The sequence below is a fragment of the Bos taurus genome, chromosome 12 (genome assembly GCF_002263795.3).
Source record: "Bos taurus isolate L1 Dominette 01449 registration number 42190680 breed Hereford chromosome 12, ARS-UCD2.0, whole genome shotgun sequence".
In the NCBI taxonomy this organism is placed as follows: Eukaryota; Metazoa; Chordata; class Mammalia; order Artiodactyla; family Bovidae; genus Bos; species Bos taurus.
In genome coordinates, this window is record NC_037339.1 from 12,297,334 (window position 1) to 12,315,537 (window position 18,204).

At 40.1% G+C, this 18,204-nt stretch overlaps 1 protein-coding gene across 5 annotated transcripts in view; it reads left to right on the forward strand.

The window, feature by feature from the left end:
- Positions 1–18,204, forward strand: part of DGKH (diacylglycerol kinase eta) — a 218,279-nt gene that overhangs the window by 132,581 nt on the left and 67,494 nt on the right. For all 5 annotated transcript variants that reach the window (XM_025000021.2, XM_025000024.2, XM_025000022.2 and 2 more), the window contains 7 exons: positions 3,276–3,382; positions 4,049–4,174; positions 7,899–8,001; positions 9,090–9,249; positions 11,006–11,114; positions 11,251–11,390; positions 16,857–16,941. In XM_025000021.2, the coding sequence (XP_024855789.1) occupies positions 3,276–3,382; positions 4,049–4,174; positions 7,899–8,001; positions 9,090–9,249; positions 11,006–11,114; positions 11,251–11,390; positions 16,857–16,941 (830 nt within the window). The remainder of the gene's footprint in view (positions 1–3,275; positions 3,383–4,048; positions 4,175–7,898; positions 8,002–9,089; positions 9,250–11,005; positions 11,115–11,250; positions 11,391–16,856; positions 16,942–18,204) is intronic.

Below are 18,204 nucleotides of genomic sequence, written 5' to 3' on the forward strand. Positions count from 1 at the left end.
TTTAATCGTTATATATTATATTAAACACCTTTGTGATTCTCAATGCTCATTGCATGAAGAACTTTATTATTACAAAAGTGATTTTTATTCTTCATGAACCATTTAATTTTTAATGGCAAAATCTTCAAAAAGCCATGAAATTAGACCCTGTTGCCCTCTTTATATTACTTCCTTCTTTGTCTCTTAGAAAAGTTATTGACTATCAACACTTATTTGTACTTAGAAAACAGCTTGCTTTTTTAAAACTAAAACCATTCTTTTGAGAAATAAAATAACAGATTGAGCCATTTAAATAATTTAAAATAGTAACTAATGTAAAAGTCACTTGCCTTATAGCAAAAGGGAGCAGATATCATGCTGAAGTAACTGTTCAAACAAAGCTTACCTTCTGCGATGCTGTTTCTTTACTTTGCTGTTTCTCAGCAATAAAGTTAAGTGGAAAATTTGTTTTCTGTATGAGGTCTGTGCTTGAGTCACAAAGTCATTTATAGCAAAAATATTATGATTTCCAGGAAAGAATTTGTCAGTGTACACAAAAAGAGCAGGTAAATGAAACATTGCCAGTATCTATGTACTCATATTGTTTTTAAGGAAAAACGGCTCAATTTAAATGGCCATTTATATACTGGCTACTTATGATACCTGAAGCATTCTGAACATTTGGCTATATAGGCATCTCATTTATTTTACTTGACCTGTTTGTTTTCATGTTATATTAAATTAAGACAATTTAAAGAGAAGAGCTTATAACCTGTTATTTCAAATTTGTTAATGGTTTACTGGCAGAAATTCAAAAACCATGCAAAAAGGAGCCACCTTTTCATTTTGAATTTGCAACAGGTACCTTCTTATGTTTCTACCAAAATGATCTCTACTTTTAAATATTTCTCTGAAAAGTCAGAAACTCTTTATAATGTCAATATTCATTAGCAGTTGGCTAAATGTATGTTAATGCATGTTCTTGGTGGGTTTCCCTGGTGGCTCAATGGTAAAGAATACACCTGCAGTGCAGGAGACACGGGTTCAATCCCTGGATCAGGAAGATCCCCTGGAGGAGGGCATGGCAACCCACTCCAGTATTCTTGCCTGGAGAATCCCATGGACACAGGAGCCTGGTGGGCTACAGTCCATGGGGTCGCAAAGAGTCAGACACGACTGAGCGAGTAAACAACTGCGTGTGTCCTTACAGGGATGGATAAGCATAGTTGTAGTCAAGTTCTGATTTTCATAAGCAAGGTTTAATTTTTCAAATAATCTGTGGTTTATTTGTTTTGTTCATGTACGCACTGCTTCTATCTTGCTGTTTCCTCATATTTCTCTTTTGTAGGTATCTTTCTGGTGATATGGCTGGGGAGCTTTAGCGATGCCTGTAGTGGGAGTGTCACTTCATTATTCCTTTCTTCTGCATTATCATGTAGTCATCCCAACAGGATACTTTTTAAATCTATTTTTAAAAAACATTGTTTGTTTTTAATCAAAGGATATATCCCTAGGACTTCCCTGTAGCTCAAACGGTAAAGAATTTGCCTATGATGCAGAAGACCAGGTTCAATCCCTGGGTTGGGAAGTTCCTCTGGAGAAGGGAATGGCAACCCACTCCAGTATTCTTGCCTGGAAAATCCCATGGACAGAGGAGCCTGGCGGGCTACAGTCCATAGGGTTGCGAAGAGTGGGACACGACTGAGTGACTTAACACACACGCAGTTGCTTTACAGTGTTATCTTGGTTTCTGCCAGACACCAGCATGAATCAGCCGTAGATTTACCTAAATTACCTCCCTCCAACCTCCTCCCGCCTCCCTCCCCATCCCACCCCTCTCAGCTGTTACTGAGTTCTGGTTTGAGTTCGCTGAGTCACAGGGCAAGTTCCCAAAGGCTGTCTCTTTTACACATGGTAATGTGTGTTTCCATATTACTGTCTCTTTGCATCCCACCCTCTCCTCCCTTACCCCCTGCCTCCCCTGCCCAGTGTACACAAGTCTGTTCTCTATGTCTGTGATTATTTCATCAGCACCATCTTTCTAGATTCCATACATTTGCGTTAGTATGCGATGTTTGTTTTTCTCTTTTTTACTTACTCACTTCCAACAAGATACTTTTAAAAAATATTTATTTGGCTGTACTGGGTGTTAGTTGTGACATGTGGGATCTAGTTCCTTGATCCGGGATCGAACCTGGGGACCCTGCATTGGGAGCACAGAGTCTTGGCCACTGGACCATCAGGAAGTCCCAACAGGACACTTTTAAAAGACAGTGCCGTCTTTGTGACCCTCATCAATGCATTTCCCATGATGTCTGGATATTTTCTTGACGTACTTGGACTTTCAAATTCCCCTGAATTATCTTGTTCTTTATCTCTCTGATATTTTCAAACTTTTTATTTAAGTGTAATATACGAACAGAAAAAAGAAAACATCAGAAGGGTACACAGTTTGTTGAATTTTCACAAATTAAATGCTTTTATGTAATCAGCACCCAGACTTAGAAATTGGATATTACCAGAACTCCTGTCAGTCTGTCAGTACAGTCACTCAGTCGTGTCCGACTCTTTGCGACCCCATGAATCGCAGCACGCCAGGCCTCCCTGTCCATCACCAGCTCCCAGAGTCCATCCAAACCCATGTCCATTGAGTCAGTGATGCCATCCAGCCATCTCATCCTCTGTCGTCCCCTTCTCCTCCTGCCCCCAATCCCTCCCAGCATCAGAGTCTTTTCCAATGAGTCAACTCTTTGCATGAGGTGGCCAAAGTATTGGAGCTTCAGCTTCAACATCAGTCCTTCCAATGAACATTCAGGACTGATTTCCTTTGGGATGGACTGGTTGGATCCCCTTGCAGTCCAAAGGACTCTGAAGAGTCTTCTCCAACACCACAGTTCAAAAGCATCAATTCTTTGGTGCTCAGCTTTCTTCACAGTCCAACTCTCACATCCATACATGACCACTGGAAAACCTGTATTACTGAATTTTATCTTCTTTGTGTATGTGTGTTGTCTCCTTTCTCAAGAATTAATTCTTTTAGTATTTATTTCCTTTCTTCTTTTAGGAGTAAATGAAATCTCTTTAGCAATCTGTAGCTTGATCAGAATGCTTCATAAGCACATAATCATATTTGCTTTTTAGAATATCGACGGTTATTGAAGAGTAATAGAAACTTTAAAAAATATTGTCTTTCTTCTACTCACCCTCCCCAGCCCTTTGAAATTTCATGCTGTGATTTCCTTTCATCGTTGGTCCAAAAGTATATGTTCACTTAGCAATGGTTGGCTTTTTTTTAGTGTGTAAATTCAAGGCTCACAAACGCTGTGCAGTGAGGGCAATGAACAACTGCAAGTGGACGACCCTGGCCTCCATCGGGAAGGACATCATCGAGAACGAGGACGGGGTAGGCTCCCTTCCTCTCCCCTCTCTCCCAGACACCCCCACTCCTTCGTTCTCTGCTCCCGTGGAAGTTCAGTGGGAGCCATCTAATTAGTTAAATTACAATAGGAAGTTAAGAGGAAGTGTTGATTATTAGGATTAGATGGAAAGTTTGGGTAGATTGGGACTTTTTATTTTCAATTCAATCCTTCGTAGCTTCTTTCAGCTCTTAAATTTTAAGACGATTGGTGTGTAAGGGCTTAGGAGGGGTTGTTGGGCTGGGCTGATGCTGCAGACCCTTATCTGGCCGACTAAGGTACTCTGTAAGGCTCAGCTCAGCTGTATACCCAGACATTCACTCCTCGGACTTTGGAGCCTGCTCCCCCACCTTCAAAACCTTATCTCCTTTGCATGCAAATCTCTGATACCCCTTCCTGGTCAGTTTATGATAATCCCTCTCTGTGCTCAGCGAGAATACACATCCTGCAGGGTAGGGGTTTAGTTTTATTTTTGTATCCCTATCGTGCTTGGGCATAATAGATGCTCATTAAAAGTGGGGGAAATGCACGCATGCCAGGAATGATACATGCTGCTGATTCCATAGAGTAAGAAATCATTGTCTCTCTTCCGTGGGCTAAGAACAGTGTCCTCCATGGTCTTAACTCGACTGCCCTTTCTTCCTGCTGTGTAGGTGGCTATGCCTCACCAGTGGCTCGAGGGTAACTTGCCCGTGAGCGCCAAGTGTGCCGTCTGCGACAAAACGTGCGGCAGTGTTCTCCGTCTTCAAGATTGGAGATGCCTTTGGTGTAGAACGATGGTGAGAGGTTTATAAATATTCTCCATTAAAAGAAATGACTCTTCCTGTATCTTTTCATCTATGTGATTTAGAGACAAAGCTAAGAATTTATGGCGGAGCACAGCCGATAGTACAGGTACCCGTTTTGGTGGTGGTGGTTTAGTCGCTTAGTTGTGTCTGACTCTTGTGACCCCGTGGACTGTAGCCCGCCAGGCTCCTCTGTCCATGGGAGTTCCCAGGCAAGAATACTAGAGTGGGTTGCCATTTCCTCCTCCGGGAGATCTTCCTGACCCAGGGATGGAACCCACGTGCCCTACGTTGCAGGCGTTCTCTTGCATTGCAGGCGTTCTCCTGCATTTCTTTACCAGCTGAGCTACCAGGGAAGCCCATTTTAAGATGCACCTTTTTCAAAGTGTATTCCTTCCACTCTGGCTACTTCTGCACGCTTCCTGTTTGTGACACCTGTTCTTGTTATATATTTCTTTTATCTGAAGACCTCTTTCTCACAGTCTTACTGTTTTTCATCAAGCTTTAGCCGCATCTAGTGGTTTGCTATTTTCAGCCCATTTTAACACCTGTTGCTGACAGAAAGCCACCAGATTTTGACTGACAAGCAAGGTGTGGGTTTGCTACAACCCCATGCATGTTCTCTTGACAGAAAGAAGCCGAATTCAATAGGCCGTGCACTGATACATTTTAAAGTGTATGCCTTTATGTTTTAGAAATGAGTAGATATTTAAAATCTTCTTTGCACATGTAAGCAAGTGGTGGGAAGCAGGTACAGCACAGCATGGAGCCCGCGGCAAGGAATGGTCCCACCTCTGACAGTCTGCGTGAGGACTGGGCCTCCATGCTGCAGGGTGACGTGGGGCTAAAAGACAGCAGGGCAAGGAGGCAGTGTGCGCCCACCTGAGCACTGGGCGATGCTGTCCAGCTAGGGTGCCGATTGCCTTGCGTTGAGGCTGAGTTGTTTGGTCAAGTTTTGAGTCTTGGAAGTCACCCCCTCCCCCCAACAAAAAAGATGGGAAACCATTGCTCTCAGTAACTACGTTGAAGGGACTTCCGTGGTGGTTCAGTGGTTAAGAGTCTGTATTTCCACTGCAGAGGTGTGAGTTCAATCCCTGGTCCAGGAACTAAAATCTTCTCATGATGTGGCCAAAAAATTAAAATAAAAATAAAAAATAGTGTTAATAAAAATTTTAAAAATACTGTTGATTTGAAGATCAGTGAATGCAAGAGGTCTGCATATGATGTTTTGATTTTGTAATCCATGAAATTGATTCCATGAGCCATGGAGGAAAAATAAGTCCTATGACTTTTTAGTCAGGACTGATAGGTTATCTTGTGTTTCTTTTTCATCTTTGAATCAAACATAATTCTCCTGATTGCCATGATTTTTATTGCCATAGGTGTTACTTTTTAAATCCCATTTAATATAATATACAGACTATATTGGATAATCTCTCTCCTTTTGGAGTTTTCGTGCAACCCTAACCCTGAAAACACTCTTGTGCCATTCAAACCAGATTTTAAGTCAAGATTCCGTTCCACCTAAGATTTCTTTTTTTGGGGGGGTAACTGCTGACAAATGTCTCTACCACTGCTTTTATTAGTCTGCATTTACTGAAGTCTATTTCTCTCCTTCTGAAACTGCAGCTGCTCTTTTCATAACTTTTTGAAAAGAAAGGAGATCATCTGTGTGATGATTCATTTTAGAAAGATTTTATAAAAGTTGTCTTTACCTGCAATATATAGCTCTCTACTTATCTTTAGTCAGCTATTATTTTTTTTTAACTGAAGTATGCTTGATGTACAGCGGTGTGTTCGTTTCAGGTGTACTGCACAGTGATTCATTTATACATAAGTAAACATAAGTGTGTATATATATTCATTTTCAGATTCCTTTCCCTTATAGCTACACAAAATATTAAGTAGAGTTCCCTGTACTGTACAGCAGGTTCTTGTTGGTTATCTATTTTATATACAGTAGTGTGTGTACATTAATCCCAAACTCCTAATTTATCCTGCAGACATAGGAGATAAACTTACAGTAACCAAAAAGGAAAGCTTGCTGTTATTCAGTCGCTCAGTCGTGTCTGAGTCGGTGATGCCATCCAGCCATCTCATCCTCTGTTGCCACCTTTTCCATCCCTCTTAATCTTGTACCTCATATACACTATCATTTATCTGTTATGATATTATTTTACCTTTAGACTATGAGTTTCTAACAGCAGAATCTCTAGTGTCTAAACATGGTCACTTGGTTCAAAACCAAACCAAGCCGTATTTCCACAACCGTAATGAATCACCTCCTAAGTTTTCCAGCTGTTGCCCAGTTTTTGGATATAGTTTTACCTTTTTTATAAAAATAGTGAAGATACAATTTTATCTCTGCTTTTTTCATTTAACACTGTTATAAATATTTTTCTGTTTTGTTTCATGACTCTCAAACTTTTTTCTTTTAAAACTGTGCATTTTCATTTTTCTAAAATCCTGATGGATTAATTATTATAAATCATAATAGGAAACTGTCCCAAATCAGGTCATCAGCAGAATAAGAATCACTATCAAATTTCAATTACTTTCCTAAAAGTTTTATAAATATATTTAACTGATATGCCAGTTTTCTAAAGGACTAATGAAATAAAACCACATTAAATAAGTGCTTTATGAAGTGCCTGCTTTTACTGATGAAGCATTTAAAAGCTCTCTAGGTAGATACATAAATTATTCTAAATTGCCTAGGTCCTGCTACTGCTGCTAAGTCACTTCAGTCGTGTCCGACTCTGTGTGACCCCATAGACGGCAGCCCACCAGGCTCCCCTGTCCCTGGGATTCTCCAGGCAAGAATACTGGAGTGGGTTGCCATTTCCTTCTCCAATGCATGAAAGTGAAAAGTGAAAGTGAAGTCGCTGAGTCGTGTCTGACTCCTATCGACCCCACGGACTGCAGCCTGCCAGGCTCCTCCATCCATGGGATTTTCCAGGCAGGAGTGCTGGAGTGGGGTGCCATTGCCTTCTCCAACTCCTGCCTAGGTCCTACATTATATGTTTCCAAAGCTTGAGTGACCTTGAAACTTTTTTTCCTACGGAATTAAGACATCTGCTGAGTGCTGGCGATGTGGATCACTTCTCAAGATGAGTGGGCGATAATAAGACCTTTCTCTTTTTGTTGCCGAGAGGGCAGTCTAGCTGAGACAGTAGGCACAGATGTCCTTATAACTGTACTAGCATGACAGTGTTATAAAAAAGGTGTGAATGGAAAGTTGCAGGATCCCTGCAGACACCTTGCAGACTGTTTTTATTTTCATTATATTATGTAAGAATTTTGTACGGTTAGTGTCATCAGTTTTTCTTATGGACAGTGATGCTGGACGCATACCAGTTTGCTTCCCTTCTTCATCCCTTCTTCCCTCCCTTCCTCTCTCCCCTTCTTCCTTCCTCTGTCCTCCTTCCTCTGTCTCTTCCTCTCTCCTTGCTCTCACCAGGCATTTACTGACTACATACTACTTGCCTGAGTCACCCACGAAAACAGACTGCACAAACCAAATCAAATTCCCATCTCTAAAATGATTAGTCCATTCCTTAGAAATAGAAACACTGTGCCATTAAAATACTTTATGAATTCCTGGACATTTGAAGATGCACTTAGTCTTAATTTTTCAGTTCCTTAGACATAGTTTGTACCATAACAAAACATGGATGTGTGTTTAGTGATTCCTGAAGGCTTCTTTCTTTGCTACTAGGTACACACTGCCTGTAAAGATTTATATCATCCTGTATGTCCACTTGGCCAATGTAAAGTATCTGTCATACCTCCAATTGCACTCAACAGCACTGATTCTGATGGTAAGTATCGGTAGTAGAAGTATGTATATTCCTGGTTCATCAAATGTTGATATGTACACTATTTCCCTAGTATAAATAACACTGTGGTTGGTTATTCTGGTCAGTTTATATATAATAATTCCATTTCAATTGCAGAACAGTACATTTAATTTATACAAGAACATTTTAAAATTAAGGTTTAACATAACTATTAACACAGTGGTGAAATTACAGTGTATAAGATTTATAGATTTTACATTTCAGCAAATCAAATAAAATCATTATTCTGTAAGAAAATGCAACCTGAACAAATTAATTTTTTATAAGCATTTTTTCCCCTCTGTAGTTGAAACTGCCCATTAGCAAAGCTCTTTTTGAAACCCATTTTTCTATCGTTTCATTGTAAGAATTTATATTCCCATACATTCATTCACTTTTTTTAGTGTTTCTATTTTATGACTTAATTGTACATATGGAAGAACCCATTTACAACACTGGTTTGGGGATAGCATACTTACCACTTCTTTGTAAACAAACCGTATTACATAAGGCTTTTACCATAAACTATTATTAATGTTTTGCATCAATAAAGTGCTTTATCTTTTCAAACTTTTTATAGAAATATGCCAGTAGATATCATAGCTACTAGAAGCTGCAGAAGATATGATTTTTTTAACCTGTGCTGTTAACAGCCTCCCCCTAAGCCCCAATATATCAAAGTTCTGTTACTTATTATAAAATTTAAAAATACTTTCTGAGACCTTAAGGAGGAGGTGTTAAATATTGTATAATACTGGAAATTAGCATGAATCCTTTAACAACTGTGAATTTGTACACTATGATTGGTTTCTCTTAATAATTAAGTGTTGCTAGGGCAAGTGGTAGATCTCAAATTATCTGTGCTTAATACTTTCACCATCTTTTGTATGATTTTTCATTATAGCTCATATTTTAGAAGGTAAGTTCTGTGTTCTTAATATGTGAGTAATAAACCTGTCTGCATATGGGGGCTCTGAAGTATGAACTTAACTGTTTTTCTTCTAAAGTTTTGTTAAGAGAAAGCGGTGCATATTGATCTTACGTTGTGTTTTTGTTTTTTTTCCCCACAGGTTTCTGTAGAGCAACATTTTCATTCTGTGTTAGTCCTTTATTGGTTTTTGTCAATTCTAAGAGTGGAGATAATCAGGGAGTAAAGTTTCTTCGTCGATTTAAACAGTTACTAAATCCAGCTCAGGTGTTTGATTTGATGAATGGCGGTCCTCATTTGGGGTAATTGATTACTGACAAATCTTCCTTGAATGAAATATAGCACTAAGTGTGAAGTACATTTGATTTTTCAGTTCATGAAAACTGTAGATTCATCTAGACGCCTCTGGGTTGATCTTCTCACACGTCCCTTTTTTTAACGTTCTAATTATAAATTTTAACACAACCGTTTTGATATTTATATAACTTCCTGTGTGCCCAAAGCTCTAAAATTTGTTTAGAAAATGTTTTCGAATATATCCTACATCAAACAATTCTGTTTGCTTAGCTCTATAGAAGTAGACCAACTTATGTAAATGGAGAAATACAAAAAAATAACTTCAGAAAATGATTTGCATTGGGAGGCTAGTATTGAACTATATACAATACAAATAATCAGTTATTTAACTGAAACACAGATACTCTTGTGGATCTCAGAAACAAGTTGTCAAGGATTTAAGACTTGGTTCCCATAAATGACAGAAAGTACTTTTGTTAACTGTCCACTTCAGACTTTCTGGAATGTCATGTAACTTAAAATCTGGGGGAAAAAATTAATGTTTCAGTGTTGGAAAATATGCCTTGAGGCACTTTGAATACATTTTTAGTGTATATATTTATGATTTTCGTTGAAGAGGTGGTATTGAGTCGTCTGAACCAGGGGCATACACTCTCTTTCCGATTTGCTCACGCCAGCTTGGCTTTTCTCTTGAGTCCACTGTAACGCCGAAGTAGAAATGAAGACTTTAGATCCCAGTTCCTGAAAAGGCCTGTTGAGCTCCAGCACTCTCCTGTCTTCTCTGTTTCTCTTCTCAGTCTCTCTTTGTGCCCCTTTCACTTTTGTCCCTTCGGGGCCTTCCTTCTTGTTCCCATTGCCTTTTTCTTGCTATCTCAGGCCCTTCTGGTTCCCTGGGTATCGCTCTTCATTTGAACCCGAGTCCTGCCTTATGTGCTGTACCTCCCTTCCTTCCCCCTGCATGGGTCCTGGCACTTCCCCATCTAGCTTCTCTCATCACCTCTGTCTCTCCCATTGCTGATTAGCTTTGTCTCCCCTTCTAGCATATCTGTTTTATAACCCTTCATGGCTCCAATATCTTATTTTTTCTACTCATCCTCTAAAATTCCAAGGAACTCCCTTTGTGAAACTTCTTGAGATTGTCTCCATATTTTTTCAATTTTCCACAATACTTGAGGTATACAAAGGTACATTCAGAGGGTGAGATGTGTCAAAATTTGAGATGAAGGAAGGCAGAAGTAGAAAGATTGACCTGAGAAAAGGAAAAGAGGAAGTTAAAAAACTGCTGGCAGTGTGGTGGGGGTACATTAGTGATGTTTGGTGGATCTCTTTAGGAATCGCCCCCATGCCACTCAAGAGCATCAGTGCCCTGGATTCTCCACCCTGGTCTTAATATGCTACTCATGGAAATAATATATCCTTGTGATAGAAAGAAAAAAAATCACTATTTTTACCATTGCCTATCACTTAACCTTCAATAATCTTTCCTGGGTTCTGCTTCTTTTTTGTTTTTGCATTTCTCACTCCCCTTTCTTCCTAATTTTGTCTCCATTTCTGCATATAATCCTCTTTCCTCTTTATGATTAAGACATTTTTGTGAGTTCCACATTGCACTCAAATTAATTTTTATAGTATGATTCACCTGTAAGAGTTCTTATATTTAATCTGAACATGAGTACCAATATGTAACAATAGAATGACAAAAGAATTGGGGAGAGTGATTTTTATTCACTTATCCTAAAATCAAATACTTCTTACTTTCAGTTTAAGATTATTCCAGAAGTTTGACAATTTCCGGATTCTTGTTTGTGGAGGAGATGGAAGTGTAGGTTGGGTTTTGTCAGAAATTGATAAGCTCAACTTGAACAAACAGGCAAGTGGTCATCATTCTTTTCGTTGCTAGTTAACATGAATGTATCCTAACCTGCTGACCAGTGAAGTGCAGAAGTGTCAGAGTCCCCCTCTCTCGACTTGTCTGAGGTCTCCGGTGGGGCTGTTTTTTTTTTCAGTGTCAGCTGGGAGTACTGCCTCTGGGGACAGGAAACGACCTTGCCCGGGTTCTCGGCTGGGGAGGCTCGTACGATGACGACACCCAACTTCCTCAGATACTTGAGAAGCTGGAACGAGCCAGTACCAAAATGTTGGACAGGTAATAACAAATTCTCTTCTAAAACTAGATTGAAAGCAGCATACTGATATCCTCTTTTTGATCATTAGGACTGTACTGACAGTAAGCCCATGAAGGGGTTCCACCCTTGTGGTCTAGAACAGAGCCTGACACAGAACAGACACTCTGTAAATATGTTTTTTGAGTGAATGAATGAATTTTTTTAATGAGAAGACTAGTTTAATGAACCCATTATTTTAAAGATAGATGGCTACATTAATGCTTACTGCTGTTTAGTCGCTCAGTCACGTTACTGTTTGTGGCCCCATGGACTGTAGCCCACTAGTCTCCTCTGTCGGTGAGATTTTCCAGGGAAGAATAATGAAGTAGGTTTGCATTTCCTTCTCCAGGGGATCTTCCCAGCCCAGGGATTGAAACCACGTCTCCTGCCTTGGCAGGCAGATTCTTCACCACTGAACCATTTGGAAAGCTCATGTTGATACTAATTACTTTTAACTGCTGTTTGGGTCAGAAAGCTTAAATAGTTAATTTGTGGGGGGTCTTTTGATGAATATACAAGGTATGGCCCTTTCCTCTTCTGGTTTCATGAAAACCAAAGAAAACATACAAACTTTAGACAGTATATCTTCTTAATTATACATGTTAATAAGAAATTGAGCCAACAAAATACCAAAAAATATAATCCTTTCCCAGGGACAGGAAAATGCTAGGAAAACAGCTTCACATGGAGGAGCCATCACAGTTTTTATGGTATTCTGGATTGCACCTCTTAACTGCTCTCTCTCTAAATACCTCACATGTAAAAAGAAAAAAAAAACAGTCTGTGTGACCTGAGTATTATGGAGGAGGTGTTTAGAATTGACATATAGGGAGCAACCGGGCTTCCCTAGTGGCTCAGTGATAAAGAATCCATCTGCCAGTGTAGGAGATGTGGGTTTGATTACTCCATCAAAAAGCTCCCCTGGAGAAGGAAATGGCTACCCACTCCAGTATTCTTGCCTAGAGAATGCCATGGACAGAGGAGCCTGGTAGGCTAGTCTATGGGGTTGCAAAGAGTCAGACACGACTGCGCTCAGGCACATAAGGAGCAACCAGGACTCAGTAAGCAGTAACCGCCATCATCACTGGAACACAAATGTCAAAATCTCATTATAAACTCTAGCTAGCATGAATCAAAACAACTCTGATAGGATTAGCCATCTGTGGAACTCTTCCCGAAAATAACAAAATCTCATCAGGGAGCCACCAATCCAAAATGTAATTACTCTAAAATAAGCTGTAATCTAATTAATGGTAACCTTTCCTGCCATAAGGTAATGTTGCAATGGCTGATTCTTCTGCAGACAGGATATTTAAAAAGAAAGCTAGGTTGGTGAGCATTTATCTGAGTTAATCCCAAACCAGTCATGAGGGGGATCCCCATGTAGTTTGGGAGCATAAAGTGGACTCAGTCTCCAGTCTTTAAAAGAGTCTGGAGGTGGTTTCCCAGAAGACTGCCCAATTTAGCACTTACCAAACCTCACAAGGTATTTTAAATGGCTTTTTCTTGTAAATTTAAATACCACTCTCCCCACAACCTAGGAAATACTGTGAGGCATTTCCTCTGCACTGGGTGTGTGCTTTTCCCTCGTATGTTATAAAAATTAATGTCTCCAGGTGGTTAGCAGAGAAACAACACCCCTGTGGTAAAACTCCTTAATACAGACCTGCAAAAAAAAAAGTGAAAGTGAGTCACTCAGTCATGTCCGACTCTGCGACCCCATGGGCTATACAGTCCATGGAATTCTCCAGGCCAGAATACTGGAGTGAAGCCTTCCCCTTCTCCAGGGGATCTTCCCACAGGGATCGAACCCAGGTCTCCCTCATTGCAGGTGGATTCTTTACCAGCTGAGCCACAAGGGAAGCCCCCAAAGCCACCCCACCCCCCCAAAAAATAAAGGGGATTTAAAAAGCTAGGACTATTGTTAGAAACATAAGACAATTTTGTTCTTGTGCTTTCTTTACTAATTTAAGAATTGTTGTTGTTGTTCAGTCACTAAGTCATGTCCAACCCCATGGACTGCAGCACACCAGGCTTCCTCTCCTTCACTATCTCCTAGAGTTTGCTCAAACTCATGTTCATTGAGCTGGTGATACCATCCAACCATCCCATCCTCTGTCACCCACTTCAGTCAGTCAGAAGGCCACAGGATAACAGGATATCTTTAGCTGATCGTTGTTGTCATTCAGTTGTTAAGTTGTGTCCAATTCTTTGCCACCCATGGACTATAGCAGGCCAAGGCTTCCCTTTCCTTCACCGTCTCTCAGAAGTTTGCTCAAAGTCATGTCTATCGAGTTAATGATGCCATCCATCTATCTCATCCTTTGTCACCCCTTTCTCCTCCTGCCTTCGATCTGTCTCAGCATCAGGGTCTTTTCCAGTGAGTCGGCTCTTTGAATCAGGTGGCCAGAGTATTAGAGCTTCAGCTTCAGCATCAGTCCCTCCAGTGAATATTCAGGGGTGATTTCCTTTAGGGTTGACTGGTTTGATCTTGCAGTTCAAGGGACTCCTCAAGAGTCTTCCAGCACCACAGTTTGAAAGCATCAATTCTTTAGCACTCAGCCTTCTTTATGGTTCAACTCTCACATCCGTACATGACTACTGGAAAAACCATAGCTTTGACTATGGACGTTTGTCAGTACAAGTGGAAAATTGATGTTTAAAAATATTCCACATTATATATGCTTTTTCATATATATTAACTTATATGGGCTTCCCTCAGACGGCAAAGCATCTGTCTACAATGCGGGAGACCTGGGTTCGATCCCTGGGTCAGGAAGATCCCCTGGAGAAGGAAATGGCACCCCGCTCCAGTACCGTTGCCTGGAAAATCCCATAGACAGAGGAGCCTGGTAGGCTACAGTTCATGGGGTCGCAAAGAGTCGGACACGACTGAGTGACTTCACTTTAACTTATTTAGTCCTCAAAACAGCACTGGCTAAGAAAAGCATTATTATGACTATTTCACAAAGATGAATGTTGAGTTTTCTAGAGACAGTGGGAGTAAGAATGATTAATATTTTTGGCTGCCTAGCACATCTAGTTGCTTTTCTTAATAGAATATCATCTCATTTAATCCTCACTATACATTTAGAGATGGTTAATACTATTCTATCTTACAGAGTAAAAGGCTCAGTAGATTTCTTTTGTTTTCAAGGTCAAATTGCTAATAAGCGGTTGAACCAATTGTCTACACCAAAATACAGACTGTTTCCAAGGGCCTTTGTTCAACACTGCACTCACTCTTAATGCACATGCGTGCATGCTAAGTCGCTTTAGTCGTGTCTGACTCTTTGCGACCCCATGGTCTGCAGCCCACCAGGCTCCTATGTCCATGGGATTCTCCAGGCAAGAATACTGGAGTGGGTTGCCATGCCCTCCTCCAGGGGATCTTCCCAACCCAAGGATTGAACTTTGGGAAGCCCTTAATGCACATAATCACCACCAAACTGGTTCCCTACTTCCTGCCTCCAGCTCTACCTAGTCGGTACCAATGAGCATCCCTTCCTGGCTTGTGCTGAGACTTTCTCCTGTTTCTTCAGCTCCAGTCATTTGCCAATAAAAGGAAGAGGTATAGGTGGAAGGTCAAGGACACTTGGGTGGATTTCTTTCCCAATTCTGTAACCGTCCTTTGACCAGAGAAGTATTTCCAGGTATACAGAACTTGACTTCCTGGTTTTCAGTTGTGATTTTTCCCTTTATGAAGTTTTACAAAGTTTTATTATTTTATTCATTGCTTTTATTACATCTGTTTTCGGCACCAAAATATAAGCTTTATTAGAGAGGTCATATTCACTTTTCTATTACCAGACCCTTGAATACTGTCAGTGTGAGATGTTCAGTACATACCTGTTGCATAGATGCATGAAGGAAAGAATGACTTTTTATGCTCAAATATGTATATTTATAATGAGGGTTTCCATGCAGGCTCAGCAGTAAAGAATCTGCCTGCAATACAGGAGATGGCGGTTTGATTTCTGGGTCAAGAAGGAAATGGCAGCCCACTCCAGTATTCTTTCTGGGAAAATCCCATGGACAGAGGAGCCTGGCAGGCTGCAGTCCATGGGGTCTGAAACTTAGATACAACTTAGTGACTAAACCAGCAACAGGCATATATTTATAATATATTCATATCAAGAGTTGAATAGTAGTTATACACATCTATTTAGTTTACACACCCTAACAGATAACCTATGTCTTTCTGGGAATTCTCTCAGAATTTGAATTTTTGTGCAGACTTATTAGTCTGATTGATATACTAGGTTCTGTTTACATACTGGTGCTAATCTTGGGATTTCCCTCTACGTTCTGTCACTGTGATATGCTTTTCTTAAAGTTTCGTAATTTGTAATACTGCTCTCATTATGCTTTGCGTCTTTTAAAAGTCTTTATTTCACATCTTGTTACTGACAATAATAATGTCTATACCCAATTGTTCTTCTCACGTATTGAAATTATTTTAGATAAATGACTGGATTTATCTGGAGTTGATTGCTTATGTCTAACACCAAATGATTCAGTGTTTGGTTTGAAATTAATGTTTACAGCTAATTGAAATGAATTTGCTTCAGTCAAGCATTATTTCTATTAATATTTTCCTCTCAATTCCACACTTATTTTCTTAATTTAAGAGGGACTATTTAGCTAATTTCCATTTCATATCTGTATAAGCTGACTTGGTAAGAGTGATTGTTACCTGCAGAATGATTTATTTTTCATAGGTGCATTTATTTAATCTTGAACATTATTTTAGAATTTGGGGTTGTGACCCATTAGTAACTTTTATAATCTAGTTAGAAATTGCAGTGAGCATTATTTAAAAAGTAAAACAGAAAAGAACAGAAAAGTCATAATGCTTTGCACTTAGTAAAGAGGGGCGGTCTTGTTACATATGTACATTTCTTACTGTGGGCCATGGCCTTCAAATGTCTGAAAGTCTCCAATCAGAGATTTGGTAAGATAGGGAAATCATAAATTATGAATTCAGCATTTTATGAGATTATGATAAAGTCCATCTCTTCCCATACTTGGTTATTTCAGATTTGGTAAGATAGGGAAATCATAAATTATGAATTCAGCATTTTATGAGATTATGATAAGTCCATCTCTTCCCATACTTGGTAAACATGTTCATGAATGTATGTGCATGTGTATGTGAGGGGCTTCCCTGGTGACTCAGATAGTAAAGAATCTACCTGCAATGCAGGAGACCCAGGTTCCATCCCTGGGTCAGGAAGATCCCCTGGAGGAGGAAATGGCAACCCACTCTAGTACTCTTGCCCGGAGAATCCCATGGACAGAGGAGCCTGTTGGGCTACAGTCCATGGAGTTGCAAAAGAGTCAGACATGACTGAAGTGACTTAGCACGAGCATGTGTGGATGTGAGGTGAGAACAAAATCCATTAAATTTTAAAGCAATTTTAGACCAGATATTCTTCTCCCTTCAGGTGGAGTATTATGACCTATGAACTCAAATTGCCGCCAAAAGCTTCTCTACTTCCCGAACCTCCAGAGGCGTCTGAAGAATTTTATGTAAGACTAACTCTTTACCTGTTTATCATTTGAAAACAGAGTATCTTGAACAACAACAACAAAAAAACATGTATAAGATCTAGTAGCATCTTCACTTAATTGTAATTGTTCCCATTTGGGGTTTGGTCTCTGACTGCCTCTAGTCCTCCCCTCTGGAGGAAAGAATCCTTACCATCCCGGTTAGGGTCCTTCCCTGACATCCTCCTTGGCTGTGTGAATTCAGCCGCATCACTCGCCTTCGTGGGTCTCGTCTTCATGGATCTCATCTGTTGAGGAGGCGCCTTGTTGGGAGGATTGAAGGAAGTGATGAGGTGTGGAAAGCACCGCATATCCAGACCCCCTTAATCCCACCCCAAGAGAATTCTCCCTGAATAGTCTTCCTGCCCGTTTACTCTTTCCAGCAGGGCTCTAGGGAAGCCAGCTGATGCCAGGCTCCGGTCAGCTTTCACTTATCTCCTGCGTCAGCCATGAGCACCTGTTTGATTCTTAGGTGTTCACCCAGCTCCCTTAAATAACCTCCAAGCACACCAATACTTGTTGCCAGAATATTGTAGAATTTCTCTCTTCCTGCTTTGCCTACTGTGTTGAGGGCGTATCAGAATAACCTCCCTAGGTTAAGGTTCTCTAGATTAAGCCTGTTGATCAAGATAAAACAAAGGAAGACAGGGCCCTTCATTCCATCCCTGCTCCAGACCGTTAATAGCTGCAGTGTTTAGATGTTCTTAAAGACTCTACATTCTGATTAAACCTCAAAGCACTGGAGATTTTAAAAAGAACATAATTTTCAAAGGATTATTCTCTGACTTACTAAGACCGTTTGATCTATGACAGCTTATTTTTCCCTCTAGGAAAATTCATCTGTTTATTTTACAGTGGAAATCTTTGTTTTGTCATTAAGAAAATTATGATCTTGTCAAAACTAAGGAAGGGAATAATATCTAGAAACACGGGCTTTATTTCTTAAAGAAACTAATTGTATTTAATTTTTTTCCCTGGTATAGAAATAGCAAAAACTGCTTCTAAAAAATTTGGAAAATACAAAAACATTTAACAAAGAAAAGAAAAATTTTATTTATAGTCCCGCCACCCAGAGGTGCATGTGTGCTGAATCACTTCAGTCACATCCGACTCCTTGTGACCCCATGGACTGTAGCCCGGTAGGCTCCTCCGTCCATGGGATTCTCCAGGCAAGAATACTGGAGTGGGTTGCCATGCCCTCCTCCAGGGGATCATCCCAACCCAGGGATCAAATCTGTGTCTCTT